Raw genomic sequence first — 21481 nt, 5'->3', positions numbered from 1 at the left:
AGGGGAGAGAGAGAGAGAGAGATGGGTAGAAGTCCGCCAATCAATCAACAACTCCTCTGCTTCTCTCTCCTCAATTGTTCTGAGCTTTCAGGGATGGGAGGGGGAAGGAATATAAGAAGGAAAAGAAGACTGAAAAATGTTAAAAAAAATAAAAATAAAAAATTGAAAAGATGTTTATACCTTTCTTAGATTTAAATTTAATATAATTAAATTATAACTTCTTCTAAGTTTTATTATGGTTAGAGAATAAGTCATCCACTAGATGAATTTTTTATTGAGCACTCATATTTTATAATTTATATATCTAAATAAATATATGTACTAAAAAACTTATATCATCCTTAGATTTAAGAAAATATTTATCACAATATATATTGATGCGAATAAAAAATTAAATGTCGCCGTAGTTGGAGTACAAAATAAGAAGATAAAGTCACAAGAATTAAGAGAATATAAATTAGTAAAACTGAGAGTGAAAATACTTGTTTCTTATGTATAAGTGAGAAATTAAAATTGAATTTCAAAATATTAAATTTCAAGTAAGAAAATAAAATTGTTATTCAAGGCCTTTTTGCTGGATGAGTTCTCAATTTATAGACAACCTACAATCAATTGGGTAAGACATAATATCCCTAACCTTGGTGGAGAGTTCCCAAGAATTTGGTGGAGGATCATCTCGATGTGATTAGATAAGGCAAAACCCCTCATGGATTCGATAGAGGGTTATTTGTCCGGGGTTGGAGTATCCCCATGGACTCGATGGAGGGTTCTCTTATGACGGTTTGGGACTTATAATATTGGGGGTAGAGTGTTTGAGTTCGCTGTAAATAAAGATGCTTTTTGAACCTTCGACGAAGTGGTTGAGGAGATATGTTCGCCCAGTCAAAGACACAAGCTTTTAGGAATCAGATGTTACTTCTGATTGAAGGCACCATATGTCCCCGACGAGGTAGCTGGTCTTAATATAATCTTATAGGTGCGTCCTTAGAAATTCTTTATATATGCCATATAAATCACCCGTAGACGCCATGTGATATAGGCTTGTATTTTGATTGGGAGTTTCCAAGCTTTTAAGCTATTACATGGGCTCACATGACCTTATTGGATTTGAGCCTCTTTGGATTTTGATTATTCATACTTCTTTAGGTCAAATTGTACTTCTTGAGAGCACTTTTCGTCGAACTTCCTGAGGGATCCATTCGAATTGGGTCTAATAAGATCACCCTAGGCCTTTTAAGGGTTTTGTATTCTCTTGGATTCTTGCGATCTTTACATTATCTGAATTATTTCGCCCATTCAAATTTTATAGGCATTATATATAATATAATAGAATATAATATATAACACAAATTTGTAATAAAAAATCCAAAATAATCATCTGTATTGACAATCTAAGATCACCAATACTAATAAAATATAATAATTGTTCGCAAATAAATGTAAAAGATGGTAAATAAAAATTAAAATGGTAACGGTGAGATATAACACATTATTTATATTTATACTTTAATATAATTGAATAATATAATTGTGGTGTCTTCAATTTTATGGTATGCCACTTTGTTATTTTTTAATTATTTTATATTAATATTTATTTTCTCTCTTTTCTTAACTTCCGCACCCATTTTTCATCTCTCATTTTTTTCCCAGTAATTTCTCATACATACTTTATATATATTTTTTATTTATTTCATTAATATATTATTCAAATAATAATTAGTTGTGCACACACACATTTGTATGTACCACATATACTAGTCTTATTATTAAGGAAGAGTACCCATTCGGTATCACACTTAATTATAATCTGTCATTTTATTTTATTTTTTAATTTTCTCTTATTTTTCTTAATCGTCAAATTGTCCGCTTTTCTCAACTTTCGCTGACTTTAACTGCTTATAACTTTAATTTTTTTTTATTGTTTTTAATATTTATATTTTTTGTTCTTTTAATATTCATTATTTCTTCAATTAAAATCATTTTCAAAATACAATAATTTTTAAATTTTTTTTTTAATTAATCTATATTGTAATTCTTGGGTATCAATATAATTATTTATTTATTTTAACTGAATCATATTATATTTTAATCCCATGTTTATCTTACAATTTCATCTATAATTATCATTTGCTTTGCTTTTAATAATACTAATAAGTGCCACACAATCTATGTATACGTATAATTTTTAAAAAATGAATTGAAATTGAATATTTATACAAATTGCATTGTTAATCTTTTGTAGGGTAAAAAAATACCTAGAAATATATATATTAAGACTATAATTTAATATAATTATTAAATGGTAGTTTTGGAAAACCATAATAAATGGAGGAGTTAAAAATAATTAATTAATTCAAAATTTTGAATTAAATAGCAGAGCAGAATTAAGAGATATAAAAGCTGCTCTTACTTAATAATAAAATATAAATAAATATTATTTTATTTTTAAAATTTAATGTATCTATTTGATTATATACGTTTAAATATTACGTATAGTATAAATATATATATATAGAAGTGTTGTACGTAAATGCTGCACTCTGCAGGATGCTCTCATGTCCCTGATATCTTGCTTCCATCTTAAGCAAGGTAAAAAGACATAAACACCCTGGATGAACTACCATTAACATAACTATATATTTAAAAAAAAAACAAAAACTATTAACATCACATGATATTTTTACCCGATTCGGATCCGATTCTCACGGGGCGTAAAGTCGACTTGGCCACCCAAAGTTAAATCCCGCACCCGTCTCGCACTCAAACTCCCAACTTGAAACAATTCGAGTACCGTTCTTCGTATATTATATATTGAGTTTAGATTTAAATATATAAATATTATATATTTTTTTAAAATTATAAGTATATTTTTTGAGTGCTGTTGGTATAATATATATGAGAGAGTGTTTATAAATAATTTTGCCTCTTAATAGAGGGTGTAATTGTAATTTACAACTACAATCTCAACGAGTGTATTGTAATTTTACTAAAGACACACAATATTTATGCATTTGGATTTAATCTAAGGAGATATCAATCTAATTTATTCTATTTAATGTGTAGGCATAACTTAAAATTTTACTATACTTATTTGTTTAAATAAAATAATAACTTATCGAAATTGTTAAAGATATTTCAACTTTAAATATGCAGTAAGAAGTGTCGATATAATTTACCTAAAAAATTAGATCTCCATTTCTTTTATTTTAGGGATAGTTACATTGGCTTCTTCTGAGATTTGGTTTATTACACGTAAACCCCTTGTTAATTAAAAATTACATTTAATACCCCTAATTTATTTTTATTTAACAAATAGATTCATCTCTTAGTGAAAATTTACTGAATTTGTTGGTATTAGCAAAAAAAATTGACTGAACATCCATATTTATCCCTGATTGACTTACTACTGACTTATCGTCGGGCAAAAGAAATTTTTCTGACCAAAGTTTGATATAAAAAAAAATTACTTGACCTGCAATAAGTTAGTAATAAGTCAATCGAGAGTAAATATGAATTTTTATTCAAATTTTTTTTTGCTAATATCAACAAATTTGATAAATTTTGATGAGAATATTCTATTTATTAAACACAAACAAACTCAAAAATATTAAGTATAATTTTTTTAATTACAAATAATTTACGTATAATTATATTAAATCTCAAATAACAGCGATATAATTAACCCTTTTATACTAAAATGAAGATTTGTGCATCTCATTGGAAGCCTACAAAAAGGAATTCCAAGGTAGACATTACTTTGATCTCTTTGTCCCCTCTTTTTGGATCAGCAGCCAAAGGGGACCAAACTGCAATGAACATGCCAAAGCCTAAAAAGAAAAAGTTTATTATTATTATTATTTAATTATTATATAAAAAGTAGAAGATAAAAATAGCAACATAAAGCAAATAGGAAAGTAGTCATCCAAAAAGGGGAAAATGCAACTACTAAAGTAGTCACATTTTGGGTTCACAAAAATCACATGTAAAAAAGTGGCACACCTACAATATTTTGGAAGTCCATTACTCTTAGGTGGTTACAATTACTTGAGGCTATATTTTGATGATAAATTTAAATTTAACAAATAAATTCTTAGGAATTTGAAATCCATAATTTTGCATCCATCAATATAAATACAGTTTAAGTTCACTCGTCACTATCTTGATGATTAATAATGTGGGTGTAGAGCGCGACGTTATTATAATTATATGGTGCTTCTATTCTGGTGATTAAACCTAAGCGTGTGTGGTTGTGAGAAATTCAATTTTCGACAAATGTGCTCATCGTTTGAGTAGCAAATATGATTTGAATTGAATATTTTACAATGAAAAGGAGATGTTTATTAGTAGATCCGAAGAGGGTTGTTATTTCATTTGTTTTTATTAATTAAAAAGAAAAAATAAATAAAAAATCTAAAATAGAATTTTCCATAAAAACATTGCACAATGAATGGGCACATGAAGTTGGTGGTCCGAAGGAATCACTAATGACTACCCCTTGCCCTTATCTTTCTTTAAACAAAAAGAAAAAATCAAGAATCAAAGGTCATATTTTTATGGCCTTTTGTCACTAAAATGGCAAACATTTCATTGCCAAATGCTCATCATTGACTTTAGCCCTCTCTTTGATTTCATCAACTTGTTTTTTTCCCATTGGAGAGAAGAGATTTTGTTTATATTATCTTTAATAATTTAAATGTACGGTAGAAATTACTCTTACAATATTTGAATTATTGTACAATTCAAATATTTAAATTATATTTATTATCAATTTAAACGTTCAATAATAAGCTACAATTATTCAATTTTCAATCAATATCAACGACTAAAGCCGTAGATCGATTAATTGACAAAGCAAATTCAAAAAAATGTTTAAATTATTGTATGACGCAGTGACATACATTCGATTTAATAATCACGTATATTTGAATTCCATAATAGAAAATCATCTAAATTTATAATTGTTAGGGGGAAAAAAAAGAGGAATGTAGGGACTAAGTAGTATTTATACTTGAAGAATTATGATACGACGTAGTAGCTGGGCTATAAATTTCCATAATAAATGGGCAAAAATGACCACTCATGGCGTCAATTGTGTAATAATTGAATAAGTATGGGGGAAGAAACGTAAAGCATGAGAATAGTTGACAATATTGTAGGGGCTCGTTTGGTTCATATAATAAAATTAAACATGATGGGATTATATGGGATGAGAAATTGAATGATAACTAATCATATATTTCATTATATATTATTTGGTTTGAGATATTATATGTATGATATCTTATGTCATAATATAATATAATATTTGATTAAAAGAATTATAAAGGATGATTATATGTAAAAAGACTATTAAGGGCATCATTTTTATGTTTTTTTTTTATTTTCATATTGTAGCTTGTGAATGATTAAAAAAAAAAAGTTCTCTAAATTACTTAGTGAAATAAAATTTTTAAATAAAATTAAATTGTGGCATATTTTTTTATTTTTTATTTTTTTGGATTCATAAGAAACAGAAGTTCTAAATACACATTTAATTTGGCAACTAATCAAAACTCAAATACTTTTTAAAAGTCCCAAAAAAATATAAGTAATATTTTTTTATTATATTTATTATCTAATTATTATAAATTTAAAATATGATTTTTTTAATCATTTAGAGAACGGAAAAATTCTGACTGTTGTTTCAGATGAGTCATATAGTCATTGTTGGTGGGGAAAAGAAATAGATGGAAACAGAAAGGGAGGAAGATGGAAGAGAAGTGAAGGAGGCAAGAGAGAGAGAGAGAGAGAGAGAGAGAGAGAGAGAGCAGGGGGAGTGGAAGGGAAAATGAGGGAAGATATTTTTAATACAGGTTAATAACAATCGGTGGGATTGCGTATCCCAATTAAAAGATGATATCTATTATTTTATAAATTCTTATAAATAAGATCGGGCTCGATATTAATACCGATTTCTAATAATGCCAACCAAACGTGTTATTATGCATTATAAGTAATTTTATCATGTTTAATCACACGAACCAAACGGGACCGACACATATTTTAGTTTGGAATGAATTAAATAAAAGCCGGCGACTGTATTATCTATACTTTATTATTATTACTCTCATTTTTTACGTCCCATTTAATTTCAGTCTGTTATTTATTTTTAGATTTTAAAATTAGTTAATTTTTTAATTTTTTTATTGATCATTTTTTTATAACTACTTTTGATAATTATTCTTTTTCATGTATAATTTTATTTCTCCATCATTATTTATTATTTTCATTTGTTCACATTTTTATAAATAAATTTTATATTAATTTATTATCTTTATATATATATATATTTAGGTACTTTTTTACTCTACAGAAATGAATCATTTATATAAATATTTTGATTTCAACTCATTCTTAAAAATTAGGCTCTTTCTCTTTTTAAATGTGTCGTATTGATTTATATGTTTTATTATTATTTATAATATATTTTAAAATATAAAAAAATATTTACTATATATGCACATAAATGACTTGTCACAATGTCTAGTACATACATAAGAAAACAGAATAGAGCAAAGCTTGCAACCCTTGTTTGGTTTTCAAACTTGTGTTATGCACATAAATGATTATTTTAAAATTAATAATTTTATTTTTTTGTTTAGAATTATATTAATTTAATTAATATATCATTATACTAAAATTAATAAATAATAAATTATAATAATTTTTCAATTAAATAAATATATATAATATAGCTGTAAAAAATTACAATAATTATAAAGTGAGATAAATATTTACATAAAAAATAAAAAAATATCCACATATCTGATGATACTCGAACTCGTAATTTGAAATTTATTCCTATACCTGAGCCTTGTGTCAATCAATTTACGTAGTCATGAACATCAATTATGCGTTGTTGGGCTAAAATGGGCCTTAAACTATATTGCAGCTAGCAGTGATATTGCTTGCACATGGCCCAAGATTCATGGCCCACGAATATTTGACTCTTCTGCTGCTTAGGCCCAAGAAGTCGTCAAACAAACGATTTACGGATGTCGTTTCTGTGTTTTCTCTCTCAATTAAGGAGCGAGGAATGGAATTTGTGCTGCTGGTGTCTGCTCCTCTTACGTCGCGTACAGTGGACAGGAAGCGTTTGCGTCAAGTTTCCTCGAAGAATGGGAATCTCAAGGTACAGCGTTTTCTATTGTTTTTAGAAGTATATTGTTTAGAAGTAGGTTCGTAGTTTTGGTTTTTTGTTATTTTCCTACGTTTCTTAGAGGTTGGTGATTGTGGAGTTTTGACTGCAAGAAATAGTTAAAGATGTTTATGCCTTGGTAACAAGAGAATAGGTCTTGTGCATGTGTTAAAAGAAATTTAGTTCAATGCTTTTGTTTGTTTGAGTTTGATAGTCCATGATGAAGTAGGTCAAGTCGCATGAGTATCGGATGAGTCTGACGTAAGTCTTTGTTGAACATAATTGAGAGTTTGTATTTTATTATTTGTGGCTTAAAATTTGGTTCTCGGGCTAGCGTATTTTCATAAGTTTTTCTCATTGCATTCTTGTAAAGTTTGTATTCTACTTAATTTCTTGACATTTGTGTTCATATGACTAAAAAGAAATCCACTTATTTCAAATTCGTATTAAATGATTTTTGATTTTCAAATGAACAATGGCGCGTTAGTTACTAGTTGGACTACAGGTGGATGCTTATGTTATTAAGCTGGTTTGTCACGTGTATGTAGTGAATTAACCCATTTTTTTGCTATTGTTTGCATATATGCTAACATGTTGGGAACAGAAGTTTTGGATGTGCTTAGACCAGAGTTTGCAGGGGAATCGTGAGTATTATGTCAATAAGCGTAATGGTTGCAATTCTGGTTCACAAATATATAGCTCGAGTGGAGAAAGATTACCTCTGATCCCCGAAAAAATTGTTAAATCAGAAAGTCTCTTGCCTGATAATTCCACTTTATCAGCTTTGCTGCTATACTATGCCCGTAATGGTTTGTTATCTAAAGCCTCAGAAATTTGGGAGCAAATGTTGAACAGTTCATTTATGCCCGATGCTGAAGTAGTTTCTCAATTGATCTTTCTCTATGGTGGCATGGGAGATTTTGGTATGGTTGCAAAAATTCTGCACCAAATGCAACTGAAAGATTCTGCACTATTACCTGGTATTTACAGTCTGGCTATATCTTGTTTTGGCAAGAGTGGTCAGCTTGACTATATGGAAATTATGATTAAGTGGATGGTTTCAATGGGATATTCTGTGGATTCCACCATGGGAAATGCTTATTTATTGTATTACAGCACTTTTGGTTCCTTAGCTGACGCCGAATCTGCTTATGGTCGTCTCAAGAAGTCAAGGATTCTCATTGAAGAAGAAGGTATTAGGGCACTCTCATTTGCTTATATTAAGGAAAACAAGTTTTATGCTTTAGGTCGTTTTGTGCATGATGTAGGTCTTGGTAGGAAAAACGTTGGCAATCTTCTTTGGAATCTTTTGCTACTATCTTATGCTGCAAATTTCAAAATGAAAAGCTTGCAGCGGGAATTTGTAAGAATGGTGGAAGCAGGATTCCATCCAGATCTTAGTACATTTAACATTAGGTTACTTGCATTCTCCAGAATGTCTTTGCTATGGGATCTGCACTTGAGCCTCGAACATATGAAACATGAAGCAGTGGTTCCTGATCTTGTGACTTATGGTTGTGTAGTTGATGCATACATGGATAGAAAACTGGGAAAAAATTTGAAATTTGCCTTGAGAAAACTCAACTGGAATGATTGTGTTTCTGTGTTGACAGATCCACTCGTCTTCGAAGCTATGGGAAAAGGGGACTTTCATTTGAACTCAGAAGTAGTTATGGAGTATGTAAAGAAGAAGGATTGGACCTATAAAATGATAATTGCTATCTATCTTAAAAAGAAGTTTCGGAGTAATCAGATCTTTTGGAATTACTAATTAAGTATTGAGGAACTCACAAGTCTCGTTCTGATCATCAATGCATCTATTCTTCAGTGCTCGTGTTTTTTGGTGAACAAACAGCTTCTGCTATACCTATATAAAAGCACTGTCTAACCAACAGTTAAATATTTGAGAAGAAGTTATGCCTATATTCTTGGCTGCTCATGCTCTTTACTGGAACATCAGCTTTTAGTATTACTTGTTAAGAACTTGCAGATAAATGAGCTGCCTGAATACATGAATTTTATGCTTTGTCAGCTACATCTTTTGCAGAAAGGTTGGTAACAGATGAATGACAATGCAGTTTTCGTCCACCTCGGAGACCAGACATGAGAATCTGATACTCTGGACTGAATGTGCACCAGTTGTTGGTTTTGAGGTTTCTTATGGTCCAAGATACAAACTTCGGCATGATAGGTTAAAGAGATTAAAGCCAGCTGAAGAGATGAGGATGTGTGGATTATCCAATTAGGAGGAGATTTAGGAATTGAAGACGTAAATTTCTGCCTATTTTTTTTTTTCCCCCCCTGATATATCATCGTAGAAATGGGAAATGAGCATTTGGTCCCTCAAATTAGTGTATATTTTCATAGTTGAACAGGGAAAAGTGTTACCTTGTATATAATTGAACTGGACAAACTGTAATCACCCCTTGTAGGAGAGTACTTAAGGGTTACCTTATAATTACAACAGATTCTTGTAATCATATGTCAAATTTTTCTGTTACAAACATGTCATTGTATTTGTAATGGGAATGCTTAATTACAATCATATGTTGTTTCACTTTACAACCAAAATATAGCTGCAAGGTTGCAGGAACTCAACACTTTGCTGAGAATAATCTTAGTTCTTGGACTTGTTAAACCAATACGTTAGGATTTTAAGCAGAGCTAGATGGAATGAAGTTGGCCAGTTTTCAATCTTAAGAATTATATGTCTCCATACTTCTTGCTGGGTTGTATGCAGTCAATGTACGACCCTTTGCGATGTTGTCAGGGCCTGAGTATAGCTTCTCTGATTCAATAACCTACATAAAGTTGATGGAGAATCGGATTATATTGTGAGGAAGGGCAAAAGCAAATCACTGTTATGTTTGTGTGGTTGAAAAGTTTTTATTCGTAGGATCAACTCACATGAGAATGAGAACCGCGAACCGCTGAGACCTTCCTTGGACTAGTATTTACTGAAAAGCTGGGCATTGTTTCTTCAGCGAGTGATCGTAATCTGTTGAGCTCAGGTAACACCACTGTCCCAAGATCAGGTCTGTCTTTCCGCCTCAATTCTGTGCACTTAAGTGCTAGCTTGGCAAAGATCAAGGCCTCTTCTATGGGCCAATCAAGAACTTCTGGGTCAAGCATATCAGCAAAGGTCCCCTTCTCAATAGCCCTATCAACGTGATGAGTCAAACCCATTGGGGGCTTGGCTGTAATGATTTGAAGCAGCATCACTCCAAGTGAGTAAACATCGGACTTTATGCCAAGCATGCCAGTTTGCTGATATTCAGGATCAATGTAGCAGAAAGTTCCAGCTGTTGCTGTCATGCGGTATTGTGTAACAGTATCAGCTACTGAAGGAGGAACGAGCCTAGCTAGTCCAACATCACTGATCTTGCTTACAAAGTTGCGGTCGAGCAAAATGTTGCCCGGTTTTAGATCTCTGTGTACCAATGGTTCTGGCTTGGTTTGGTGGAGGAAAAGAAGCCCAGTGCCTATTTCTGCAGCTATTCGGAATCTGAGTTGCCAAGGGAGCACTGGAGTGTTTCCTCGCCTGAATAGACAATCATCCAAGCTGCCGTTAGCCATGTACTCATAGACTAGGCAGCCATACTCTGGGCACGCTCCAAGGAGGAGAACCATGTTGGGATGCCGAATGCAACTAAGAACTTCAACCTGCATCATCATGATAAGGAAGAAAAAAACTGAGAGTGCAGTACATAATACTAAATAAGATCGAAGGTCCATCTAACTTTTCTTTCAAATTAAAGATGTTCTCAATACCTTAAACCCTAGTTTTTAGGCTTGCAGAAGTCATTATTTTCAAGTTTTCATTACCAGTAATTTGAATATATTCCCTTGCAATATCAGGTAAGGTTCTCTTGTTTGTTAATCTAATATGATTTGCTTTCTTAGTGTAGGAAATGCAAAACTGCTTTCTCTGTCAAAGTATTTTATAACTTATAAGTAGGACTCGAGTTCGAGACTTTTCATACCTCTTGCTGAAACTGTGATCTTCCTTGGGCCGCATCTGGACGAAGAACCTTTACAGCAACTTCTGTATGATCTAGGTAGCACTTGTAAACTGGGCCATATCCACCTTCCCCAATTTTACGAGATTTTGTAAAGAACTCTGTAGCAGCTTCGATCTCCTCTATGGTGTACTTTCGATATCTAACATCATTCTTGGCCAACTTGTCCATCACCTTCTTCTTCTCCTCTGCTTCTTTGAGTGCCTTCATTTCAGCATTGATTCTTTTCTGTGCTTCAAGTTCAGCTATTCTCTGAGCTGCTTCAGCTTTCTCAATAGCAGCCCTGCATTTTTCTTTTTCCTTCTCTGCAATTGCCAATGCTGCTTCCTCAGCCAGTCTTGCCTCCTCAAGTCTCTGTTGTTCTTCTACTTTCCAGCGGTGTAGCTCCATCGCCTAGAAGTGAATACTCATACTCATATTCAATATATGATCAGTACATATAATAAACTACTGAGGTAAATAATTCAATAGTCTATTTAGTTTCCCACTGTTGTGATGATAAAACATATGATCAGGGAAATCTATGTTTAAGAAGACGGAATATACTTTCTGTTTTGCTGTGAGTGCTTCCTTGCATGCTGAGCTGTACATGTCCATCGTCTGTTTGAGCTCCTGCTTGAGCCTTCTCATCTCTGCTTCAACATCTTCCTGTAGTGTACACCAAATTAGGTTGCTCTGGTGACAATGATTTTCAGGTATTCTCTATTCTTTTCTTTGGGCATATGGGGATGGTAGCTTTTGATTTTTTGTAATTAAATCTAAAATAGAGCATTACATGATTGAGAGCAAAGTATAGAAAATGATGTGCTAGTGCTGAAGAAAAGATTAGACACTCTATATTATTTCTTAAATCAATGAATTGATGCACTTTTCAGGTTTATGCTTGCTTACCAGGCTTTGGGACCCTGACCATGAGAAGTTCCCACTTTCATTCGAGCTGGATGAGTAGACTCCGAAACTGCTATTTGCATCAGATGACCTAGCGAATGGAGATCCAAAACTTAATCGGTTCTCTGTGTCTGAGCTGCTTGACAGGCGAGGAGCCATCATCATATCTTGTTCTAATGCTGACATCATGCGATCACTGCTTGGCCTGCCTGAGCTCACAAATGATATGTCGGAATCAGTCATCGAAAGTTCTCCAAATGATCGGTTTGCCTTGCCTCTAGTAAATGGTGACCTGTGAAAACAGGCAGTGCTCATTAGTTCCATCATCTATCTTCTCAAACGTTGCCTATATAATTTTCCCCATATAAAATATAAGTCTGTTACTATTTTGTTTTCTATTCCAGTTGATTTCAAAAATACGCAGGCAATGCAGGATGTAGTCTTAACAACTGCATTCAGCTTCCCTTATATAGTGTGTGAATCAGTCAGCTTACTTGATTGAATCCACCTCCTCCGTCGGGACAGTCCTACCTGCAAAAGGTGACATGGGACCGCCTGCCAGATGGTGCCATAAAGTTTTTTCTCAGCCTAGTGAAGCCCAGTAAAGCAATGGAAATCAAAAGATTAACGAAGCAGACCTCGTGTTCCATTGCTTTGCATGTAACGTGGATCAGGTGCATTATGCAGTGAACGAGAACCTTCTTTTGTAGGTCCGCCCGATGCTGCTCTGATGGATGCTGCTTTCCCTTTAGAGATGACGTATACAGTACAAAATTCTGGTGCCAATTTGGAAACGTTGCCCGGTATATCAGCAGTCTTGAATCTTCTGTGTCAAGAGTTTCGTAAGTGCCTGTTGTCTTGATTGCAACGGAAGTACAAAAATGAGCTGAAACAGGTAATTTTTTATTACCTGACAAATCCACTCTTGACAGAGGCACCAACCACCAAGTGCTCAATGTTGTTGTTCTTCACATAGTCACAAAGTGATCTTGCTATATCTGTATCTTCCAGTAGAACTTCATTGACTTGTATCTGTATCAAAAATATTATCTGATAGTACGAAATCCAATTTGTATTTCTAGTCTGTGTGCTTTGTCATAGCAAATCCTTTCTTTTATCCACAGAAATAAATTCAAGAATTTTGAAGAAAAGCAGCAGCTGATCTTACGTCCTTGCGTGTGCAGAAGCAACGGAAGGGAAGGAAGAGCTCCTTGGCTTGGTTATCAAGTGCAACCTTGCCGCCATCAGCATGATTTCCCACTAAATCCACAAGAAAAAAGATCATAGTAAAGTTTCCTGAGATTTCAGACTCAGATCAAGAATTCTGAACTAAAACTGCAGATTTTTATATGGATTTCTCTACACCCGTATAATCCAATGGCCTTGAATGGTTCGGTACAAAAGAAATGAAAGAATGTTTTCAGACATTAGTTTCATACTGAACACAATGTCATTCATCTTTTGTCCTCCTAAAAAATCAAATTTGACAGGACAACCATTCAAGAATGTTGTTTCTGGATTTCGAGCACTTTGAATCTCAAATGACTTCTATGTTTGATCTCAAATCAAATTTTGCATGAGAGAGAGGGAGAGAGAGAGAGATACATGGAGCAGAAGTTTTCTGCTTAACATGGAGGAGGGCGACACTTTTGCCCTTGGCCAGAAGATGATCAACAGCCCATTTCAATGCAGCCTGGCTGCCTTTATCTTTGTCTATGGCCACTGCAACCATCTCCACCTTCTTCTCTAAATTATTTCCCTTCTGGTTCATCATCATCATCACCTTCTATATACCCCCACCAACTTTTGTTAATATTTTCTGGATTATTTATTAAATATCCAGACACAAAAATTGAAATGGATTGTTTCTTGCACAAGACACAAAATTTTCACCCACCCCCTGAAAACTTTTCAGTTTTCTGTTGTCAGAAAATGAAACTTAGTTCATTTTCATCAATGGTGGAAAAGTATGGCCATTTGGTGTTCTTGAGAGCTATCCCTTAAAGAAACTCCATACCCTTTTTCCAAGCTCTCAAGAATGAATGTATTACTTGTTTTTCAGTCTTAGCCTCCTGATATCATGGCTTTGTTTTATACACACCATCCATTGCCCTAACTCTCTTCTTGTTTTCTTTTCTTTTCTCTCTTTCTTTCAAGTTTGAATGGTGATGCTGATGCTGTTGCTGTCCCTCCCATTACAACCGAATAACTAACTCTTCTCAATTCTCCTTATCCACCTTAAACATTACTTACATATATCATACACTTAGATCCAAATTCATTTTTTCACTTTCTCTAAACTATTACTAATCTTATATTTTATCCTTACTATTATTTTGCAACATAGTACCAGATATAATTATGATCAGACATACTATTGTTGTCTTATTTTTTGTTTTGTAAAATAAGGATAAATTTAGAATTTACCAAAAAAAGTATTCCTATATTTTGTTTCATTGCAGCGTTTGGCATTATACTATTAGCTTTATGGGTAGAACCCAAATTGGGTTTTTGGGTTCGGTCGAATCTAAATTAATTATATGACAAATACAATATACTTTTCATGTAATTGAAGTACAACTTTGAAAAAGAATTGTCTAATACTAAACTAAAGTTAATTAGTTAAAATTCTCTCCTTTTTAAATTTTCAACAACGTTCTCAATTTAATAAAATTGATGATTTTTATTTGAAATTTATGATATTTATTCTTTAATACGTTCTTGTATTTTTGAAAAAAATTTAGCCTGATATTTTACATCTTCATATGTAGTTTATTTAAATTTTACTGTCTCTATGCACTAGTAAACTAAAATTTTCTTAAATATTTAAAATTTCTTTTACCAAATTGACAGCATTGAAATATAATTTTAATTTTTTTATTATCTTATTTTTTGTTGAAAAGTAGTTCATTCTAAAATGATATCTACATAGTTTAGAGAAATTAGAAGTATTAAAATAGCTTTTGTCTCTAATAGAATTATGTTATTTTATAATTAATTATTATTTATTATAAAAATAGTATCTCAGTAAGAATACGAATGACTTTTTCCAACATTAACAAACACTTTATTCAGTTTGATAAATTTGAAATTATGTGTTTCATCAAATTCACAGTCTCGCATCTTATAGATTTTTTTGGATAGTTATTTGAATCCTTCGCCCAATCTGCTTATCAAAAGGCGATATAGTGTTTTTCTTCATTAACTAAACCTCACCATTTATTACATATTGTGTAAGTGAATCCCCTTGACACGCCAAGAAGGCTCACCAATCTCATTTCGCATCATAACTCTTTTAGTTTGCATCATAGCTCTTTTCACATTGCATTATAACTCTTTTCACATGGTATCATAGCTCTTTTCTTTTCATTTTACAACGGGCTATTAAACAAAATCAAGGAGTATACACATCACAATTATATTCAATTTTCACCATTCCCTCATTTTCAAATATCACTATTCTTGTAAGCAGCTAGTAACGTAAAACTATATCGATACATTTCCATTTACAAGCACCAACAACACATCATTCAACCAATGTAATACTTCAATGCAGTTTTTCATTTCACTTTCACAACAATCATTTAAATTAAATTATCCACCACCCATACAATTCCATATAAATCAGTTTTAACACGAGTCACAGACTTACATAAAAGTAGTATTACAAGAAAGGAAAATATATATAGATGATACTAATTATTTACTTACATCGACTTTACAATGCTTTAATTAGCAAACAGACAATTGTTCAGTCCTCTACTTTATCCTCGAGTCCTATAATGAGTAATAATGAATATAATTAGTATATCGAGAATATCGCAATTTCTAAATAGAATATTGAATATTATTCATACAATTTTCAACAATCTTTAATATACATTTATATTGAAATACAAATATCTGTTCTGTTATAATCTAACCAAACTTTCTAAACTTTTCATGTATATATTTAATTTATAAATCAATTCATAAAAATTTATTTGCTCGCACCCCTCATGTTTTTATAACTATCGTTCTTAATAAAATACCAAAATTGAATTATTACGAGAATCTCATATTTTTTTTAATAAGTACAATATTTCCCAAATAAAATTTTCTAATACTTCTTAAATATAATTTTTGAACATTTCTATAAATTTTATATCAATTTCTTGCTACTATAGAATTTAATTAAACCCCAATACTTATAATTAAGCATTTGATTAATAGGCCCGATGAAATTGAGTAAATTAACTATAGTATTAATTAAATCAACAAATTTAGTAATTTAATTAACCAACTATAATATTTTTATATCAAATGTGATATTTAATTTTGCACTAATTTAATAAAAATTCAATTAAATATTACATCGGACATCATAAACTATAATTAGTAAAGACATTAATTAAATAATATTAATAACTTATTTAATCAATAATTTCAAATTAATGAATTCATACCTGTTTCGAAATGCACAGCTGAAAGAATGCCTATTCTATGAAATAAAGTGGATGTGTGTGAGTTTTTCTTATTTGATAGTATATATCAGTATCATATATATGTATATATTGTAACGTTTAAAATGGTGGCTTCCTTCCATCAAATTTGTAGCAGCCCACTCTATTTATATGTTGATTTATCTCTCTCTCTCTCTCTTTTTTCTTTTTTATTTATAATTTTTGTTAATTTATAATTTGACCCCTAACTTTTAAAATTATGTAGTTTAACCCCAATTATTTTATTTTGTATAGTTTCAGTTTAGTCCCTAGGACTTTTAATATACTCATATTTAAACTCATAATTTAATTCTCAACTAAATTTATTTAATAATTGGCAATTAGTCCCACAATTATGTATTAAAACAATTTGCGAATGTTACAACCGTTTAGTCTATCTTACTGCGAGTGTTTACTTTATTGGAGAAGTGATTTAATTGATTTTCAATTGTCTTTTAACTTTTTTAACTGTTAAAATATTTGTGTTACATGATAATTTATTTTATTTATTTTTCAACTTATTTTAACATGAGGTGACTAACTTAATCTCATTTATTTCTATATAGGAAATTTCTCAATGCATTAATTTTTTTTTTAATTTTCTTGAATCTTTTAGTCATTTCCCGTTATATCATAAGGGTATTTTTTTATCTTCTAAGTATAATATATAATTATGATATAATATTAAAAAGAAATTAATATGAGTAAACAAGCATAATGAGAAAAAAAATTATAGGAATAAATATGCATAATGTGAAATACTATTGACAAGAATAAATTAATAATAATAATAATAAACAATAGTATATAACATAATATAATATAGATATAGAGTATAGAAGATTTTGTTCATTCTTTCAGCTTTGTATAGCAATAGCAATAAATCCCACAACTCCACAGACAATGAGCTGATTTCTGTCAATTTGAAGCTTCTACCAAAACAATCTTCTGACATTAAAATGCACAAAATGCAAAATCCAGTACAAACAATAAATGTAGGAGGATGAAAAAGACATGTTCTAAAGCTGAAAGCCAATAAGCTAGCTATAAATTGGCTGTATAGCATTGTAATCATCAGACAGTCCATGCATAAAAATTTATCATCATCATCAAGTTGCTTCTTCCTTAACCTCCTGAATCTTCTCGACAGCTTCTTTGATGTCAGGCCTGCTGTCAACATCAGCCTGGCAGCAATCCAAGCCAATCTTCAATAGTTTCATCATCTCGGACTCGCACTGTTTAGCCCTCTCCATGTTGGCGTCAAATATCTCCATGTTGCTCGCTTCGTCTCTTATCACGGACTCCACCCACGTCGCCATATCCGTGTCATTACTCCTGCCCTGCTGCAGGAAATTTGATGGGAACCGCCCTGTCAGGACTTCCAGGATCAGGATTCCTAGGGTCCATACGTCGGTTTTCTTGGTGATCCGCCCGGTTTGTTTGTACTCGGTTGACTTGTAGCAGACCATGTGTTCCTGTGCGTGTTCTTGATTGACTACCGGCACTAGTCCGTAGTCCGTGAGGAAGGGATTAAAGGACCTGTCGAGGAGAACGTTCGAGGATTTCAGATGGCCGTTGGGAGCGGTTAGGCTTGGGAGCTCATTATAGAGGTATAATAGGCCTTTGGCTACTCCTTTGATTATCTTCAAACGGGTTGCCCAGTTGGGGCATGGGCGACCCCGAGATCTATTGCCTACCATAAGAGATGATCAGCAGACAGATGCATGATGATAATTAGGCTCGTATAGTATAGATCACGAAGAGTAGTTCAGATGTTCTATTCCAAATTTATGTTTCATCTTGTATTCTATTTCATTTATACATGCAAAGTGTATGTGATCATTTAGATTTTAACAGCTCTTCCAGATTTCAGTCGAGAGATATACATTATATCCATAGACCATTTCCGCTTTAAACTGATTTGCAACAGATGCTATTACTGGTAAATAAAACGGCAATTAGGAACGTGTAAGTCAGTAGAGTTGAGAAATTAAGATTACCATGAAGTTGAACAGCCAGGCTGCCGTTCTCCACATAGTCAGCGACCAAGAGCTTCTCCTCTTTCCTGTAGTAGAAGCCCACAATAGGAAGCAAGTTGGGGTGGCTCAACCTGCCCAGCCTTCTCATATGCTCATGAAACTCTTCCTTATTCACATTGTTCATGTGCTTGAATCTCTTCACAACCATCATCTGCCCGTCACCCAGAGCGGCTTTGTACGTCGAGCCAAAGACGCCACTGCCTAGAACCTCAGCTGACGCCCTGAGCAAGTCCGACATGTCAAACTTATCCCTCTCTTCTTTCAGGAAGGTTATCTTAACATTCGGCTCGGACTTCTTGGCATGGCTGTGTTTCTCAGGGGATACCGTCCCTGGAGTGACAGCTCGGCTTGTAGCAGCAGCTCGGCCTTGTTCCATTTTGTCTAACTCCACATAAGCTTTCTGCTCGGCCTTTCCGTATGCAGATGCGGTGGCTGAGGCTGAGGCCGAGACTGCTGCAGCTTCCCCAGGTCCCAGGGGGGCTTGCTTACGTCTGCGGAGGATGACTACTACTACTACCAATGCTCCCAATGCTGCTGCCACCAGTATTGTGACAGGGATTATTGTTCCAACGGACAGTTTGTTTGGGGTAGTACATGATTTCAATGGCGCCCCACATAAATCAGTGTTGCCTGTTTTGGGACAAAGGGATGAAATTATCAGCTGACAGTCCAAGACTTCCAAGTATGAACATTAAAGATCCTTCATTCCCCAGAAGTACCATTTCATAATCTTCTTTAGTATCCAAATATGGCATCTAATAAGGAAGCAAAATGAAAGTAAATGAGCAGCCAGTGTTGAGAATTGCTGAAAAAGGAGGAAGTTATCAATGAAGTTCATATGATCAACATTCACGAATCCATATATAGTTGCACACAACAACAGGGGAAATGTACATATATCCATGTGGAAGGATATGATGAGTTGAACAATATGATTTCTGCCAATAATGCAACCTATCCATCAGTCTCTTCCAGATTCTACAAAGCAAACTCCTCTGGATTTAACTTAGTTCTGATGCTTCCTACAGGTAACTCGCAAAATGACACAATACTACAGCTGAAATCCAGGATACTTTAAAAACTTAGAAGCTTAATTTCACTGTTACACTGGATATTATGGGATGTCTAGAATGCAATGAAAAAGACAAAAAAGAAACGAATGAATTGAAGCAAAAGCAATCAACTCACCGTCAAAAATGGAAGTAGTGAAATTACTGAGGCTATGAGGAATCTCTCCGACCAGTTTGTTGTTGGATACGTTCAACCTTTTAAGCCTGTCTGGTGGAAACTGTGGTATCAAACCTTCAAACTCATTGTTTTCCAGCATCAACTCCATGAGCTTAGGCAGTTCCAGCAACGAGATAGGAATCTGCCCAGAGAACTTGTTGTTAGCCAAATGAAGTTTTTTCAACCCCGTCATCCCAATGAAAGTTTCTGGTTGGATTTCCCCAGAGAACTTGTTGTGCGAAAGATAAACCGTTTTCAGCCCCGAAAGGCGGGCCAAATCCGGGATAGGCCCATGAAAATTGTTGTACATAAAGCTCATAGTTCTCAAGTGGGTCAACTTTGTTAGGGAATCCAAATCAATGACGCCCTCCAACCCCATGTTTTGAAGCTGGAGCCCCCAGACAGCCCCCTCCTCGCAGAAAATTCCAACCCAATTCTCGTGATCGCCGCTGCATGGCGGCTTCTGATTGTTCCAGTTGGACAAGGCGCCGCTGTTCTTGAGAGACTCCTTAAATTTAATCAAGATATCGGCTTCCGACTCGGCGGAGACGGACGTGAGATGCAAGAAAATGATGACGAGCAGAACGATGACGGTGGAGCGGGTGGAGAGAAGGATGCGTTTACGGGCCATGGTGATGGATCGGGGTACGGCGCACTCGTGGGCGCGCGCCCCCGGAAGAAAACTGTGGGGAATGCGGATATATGGGTTGATCGGCTGAGAGCAGAGAATGATTAATTGATGCAGGAGAATCAAAATGAAAGAGATGGAGAGAGAGAGAGAGAAGAGAGAGGGACCAATAATAGTGTGTTTTTGTGTTAGTGACAATTCTCCCTCTCCCTCTGTTTCTTTGCAGCCCACTCTTTTTGTTTTGCATGAGATTTATGCGCTGCGCCTTTGAATTTCTCTCACTTCCAATACAGATTATAGCTCCCCCTCTCCCACCCCCCAACCCAACTCCCCCATTTTCACTTCTGGACCTTTCTACCCTATTCATCTTGTATTCTACTACCATGTACTAATACTATCTCACCTGATCTTGGTCGAGATTCTCTGCGACTTATCCAATGGTGATCTAACAATTTTGGAACTTGGGTTTTAATAAATAATTTAAGTTGCATTAGTGATGATTTGGGCTAAACATACAACTTGTTAAGGCTAGCTGAAACCCTCCGAAACTAAAACAGTTAAGATTTTAAATTGTAAATGTACGATCATAGGATGCAATCTCTCAATAATAAATATATACATGTTAAGTGAACCCTCAAAGTATTTATATATCAAAATATGTATGGATCATATATAAGTAGGACAATCGTCAGATGAGTGCCAAACGGGTCGTCATAAAACACGCAGTTCTATAGAGTGCTTACGCATTTTCGCATTTCTTTGAGGGCATTTCAGTCCTTTGCTGATTTAGTGTATTTTTCCCTATCACCACCATTCTCATGTAACTGAAATCCCAAATTTTCAATATCTAGTTTGGATTAATTTCAGCAAGATAAGAGAATAAAAGACAAAATGGTCAGAATGGATCTCGTTTCCTTGACTGCGTATCTAATGTTTTGGGTCAAGAGGCTGTTGAGTCGTAGAATCTTTATCTAAAACATTTACTATAAATACAGAAGTATCAAATGATAACTAAAAGAGAA

General features: G+C 33.4%; 3 protein-coding genes and 1 long non-coding RNA gene across 6 annotated transcripts; 2 read left to right on the top strand and 2 right to left on the bottom strand.

Annotated features, from left to right (window-relative positions):
* On the top strand, window positions 7032-9722 carry LOC105173850 (pentatricopeptide repeat-containing protein At3g42630). 2 transcript variants are annotated; one of them, XM_011095743.2, is made up of 2 exons: window positions 7032-7171; window positions 7785-9722. In XM_011095743.2, the coding sequence occupies exons 1-2, from the start codon at window positions 7076-7078 to the stop codon at window positions 8946-8948; spliced, it is 1260 nt and encodes a 419-aa protein (XP_011094045.1). In that variant the 5' UTR covers window positions 7032-7075; the 3' UTR covers window positions 8949-9722. The 2 variants fall into 2 exon arrangements, with proteins under 2 accessions (XP_011094045.1, XP_011094044.1); XM_011095742.2 differs by having other exon boundaries at window positions 7782-9722.
* Window positions 9545-14129, bottom strand: LOC105173852 (U-box domain-containing protein 35). Of its 2 annotated transcripts, none has more exons than XM_011095747.2 (10): window positions 13690-14129; window positions 13253-13344; window positions 12995-13116; window positions 12723-12910; window positions 12579-12639; window positions 12088-12376; window positions 11743-11844; window positions 11161-11589; window positions 10085-10840; window positions 9545-9978 (listed from the first exon to the last, which is right to left on the bottom strand). In XM_011095747.2, the coding sequence occupies exons 1-10, from the start codon at window positions 13862-13864 to the stop codon at window positions 9874-9876; spliced, it is 2319 nt and encodes a 772-aa protein (XP_011094049.1). In that variant the 5' UTR covers window positions 13865-14129; the 3' UTR covers window positions 9545-9873. The 2 variants fall into 2 exon arrangements, with proteins under 2 accessions (XP_011094049.1, XP_020553494.1); XM_020697835.1 differs by having other exon boundaries at window positions 12723-12907; window positions 13690-14128.
* Window positions 12860-13331, top strand: LOC110012830. The gene is made up of 2 exons (XR_002288037.1): window positions 12860-12979; window positions 13209-13331. It is a non-coding gene; the product is annotated as an uncharacterized LOC110012830 (long non-coding RNA).
* On the bottom strand, window positions 17400-20800 carry LOC105173849 (pollen receptor-like kinase 1). Its single transcript, XM_011095741.2, has 3 exons — window positions 19793-20800; window positions 18566-19234; window positions 17400-18258 (listed from the first exon to the last, which is right to left on the bottom strand). Exons 1-3 carry the CDS (start codon window positions 20460-20462, stop codon window positions 17675-17677), a joined length of 1923 nt encoding a protein of 640 aa, XP_011094043.1. The 5' UTR covers window positions 20463-20800; the 3' UTR covers window positions 17400-17674.

Source organism: Sesamum indicum, linkage group LG11, assembly GCF_000512975.1.
Source record: "Sesamum indicum cultivar Zhongzhi No. 13 linkage group LG11, S_indicum_v1.0, whole genome shotgun sequence".
NCBI classification, from domain to species: domain Eukaryota; kingdom Viridiplantae; phylum Streptophyta; class Magnoliopsida; order Lamiales; family Pedaliaceae; genus Sesamum; species Sesamum indicum.
This window is presented reverse-complemented; position numbering and strand designations above follow the sequence as displayed.

Excerpts from the sequence above, each read along its gene's own strand:
- LOC105173852 (XM_011095747.2), bottom strand. The coding sequence starts at position 13,864 with ATGATGATGATGAACCAGAAGGGAAATAATTTAGAGAAGAAGGTGGAG. Across the intron at positions 13,117-13,252 it reads GCTTCTGCACACGCAAGGAC|ATACAAGTCAATGAAGTTCT; the intron begins GTAAGATCAGCT and ends TTTTTGATACAG. Across the intron at positions 11,590-11,742 it reads CACTCACAGCAAAACAGAAA|GCGATGGAGCTACACCGCTG; the intron begins GTATATTCCGTC and ends ATTCACTTCTAG.
- LOC105173849 (XM_011095741.2), bottom strand. The coding sequence starts at position 20,462 with ATGGCCCGTAAACGCATCCTTCTCTCCACCCGCTCCACCGTCATCGTT. Across the intron at positions 19,235-19,792 it reads CACTACTTCCATTTTTGACG|GCAACACTGATTTATGTGGG; the intron begins GTGAGTTGATTG and ends GTCCCAAAACAG. Across the intron at positions 18,259-18,565 it reads CCTGGCTGTTCAACTTCATG|GCAATAGATCTCGGGGTCGC; the intron begins GTAATCTTAATT and ends CTCTTATGGTAG.
- LOC105173850 (XM_011095742.2), top strand. The coding sequence starts at position 7,076 with ATGGAATTTGTGCTGCTGGTGTCTGCTCCTCTTACGTCGCGTACAGTG. Across the intron at positions 7,172-7,781 it reads CGAAGAATGGGAATCTCAAG|AAGTTTTGGATGTGCTTAGA; the intron begins GTACAGCGTTTT and ends TGTTGGGAACAG.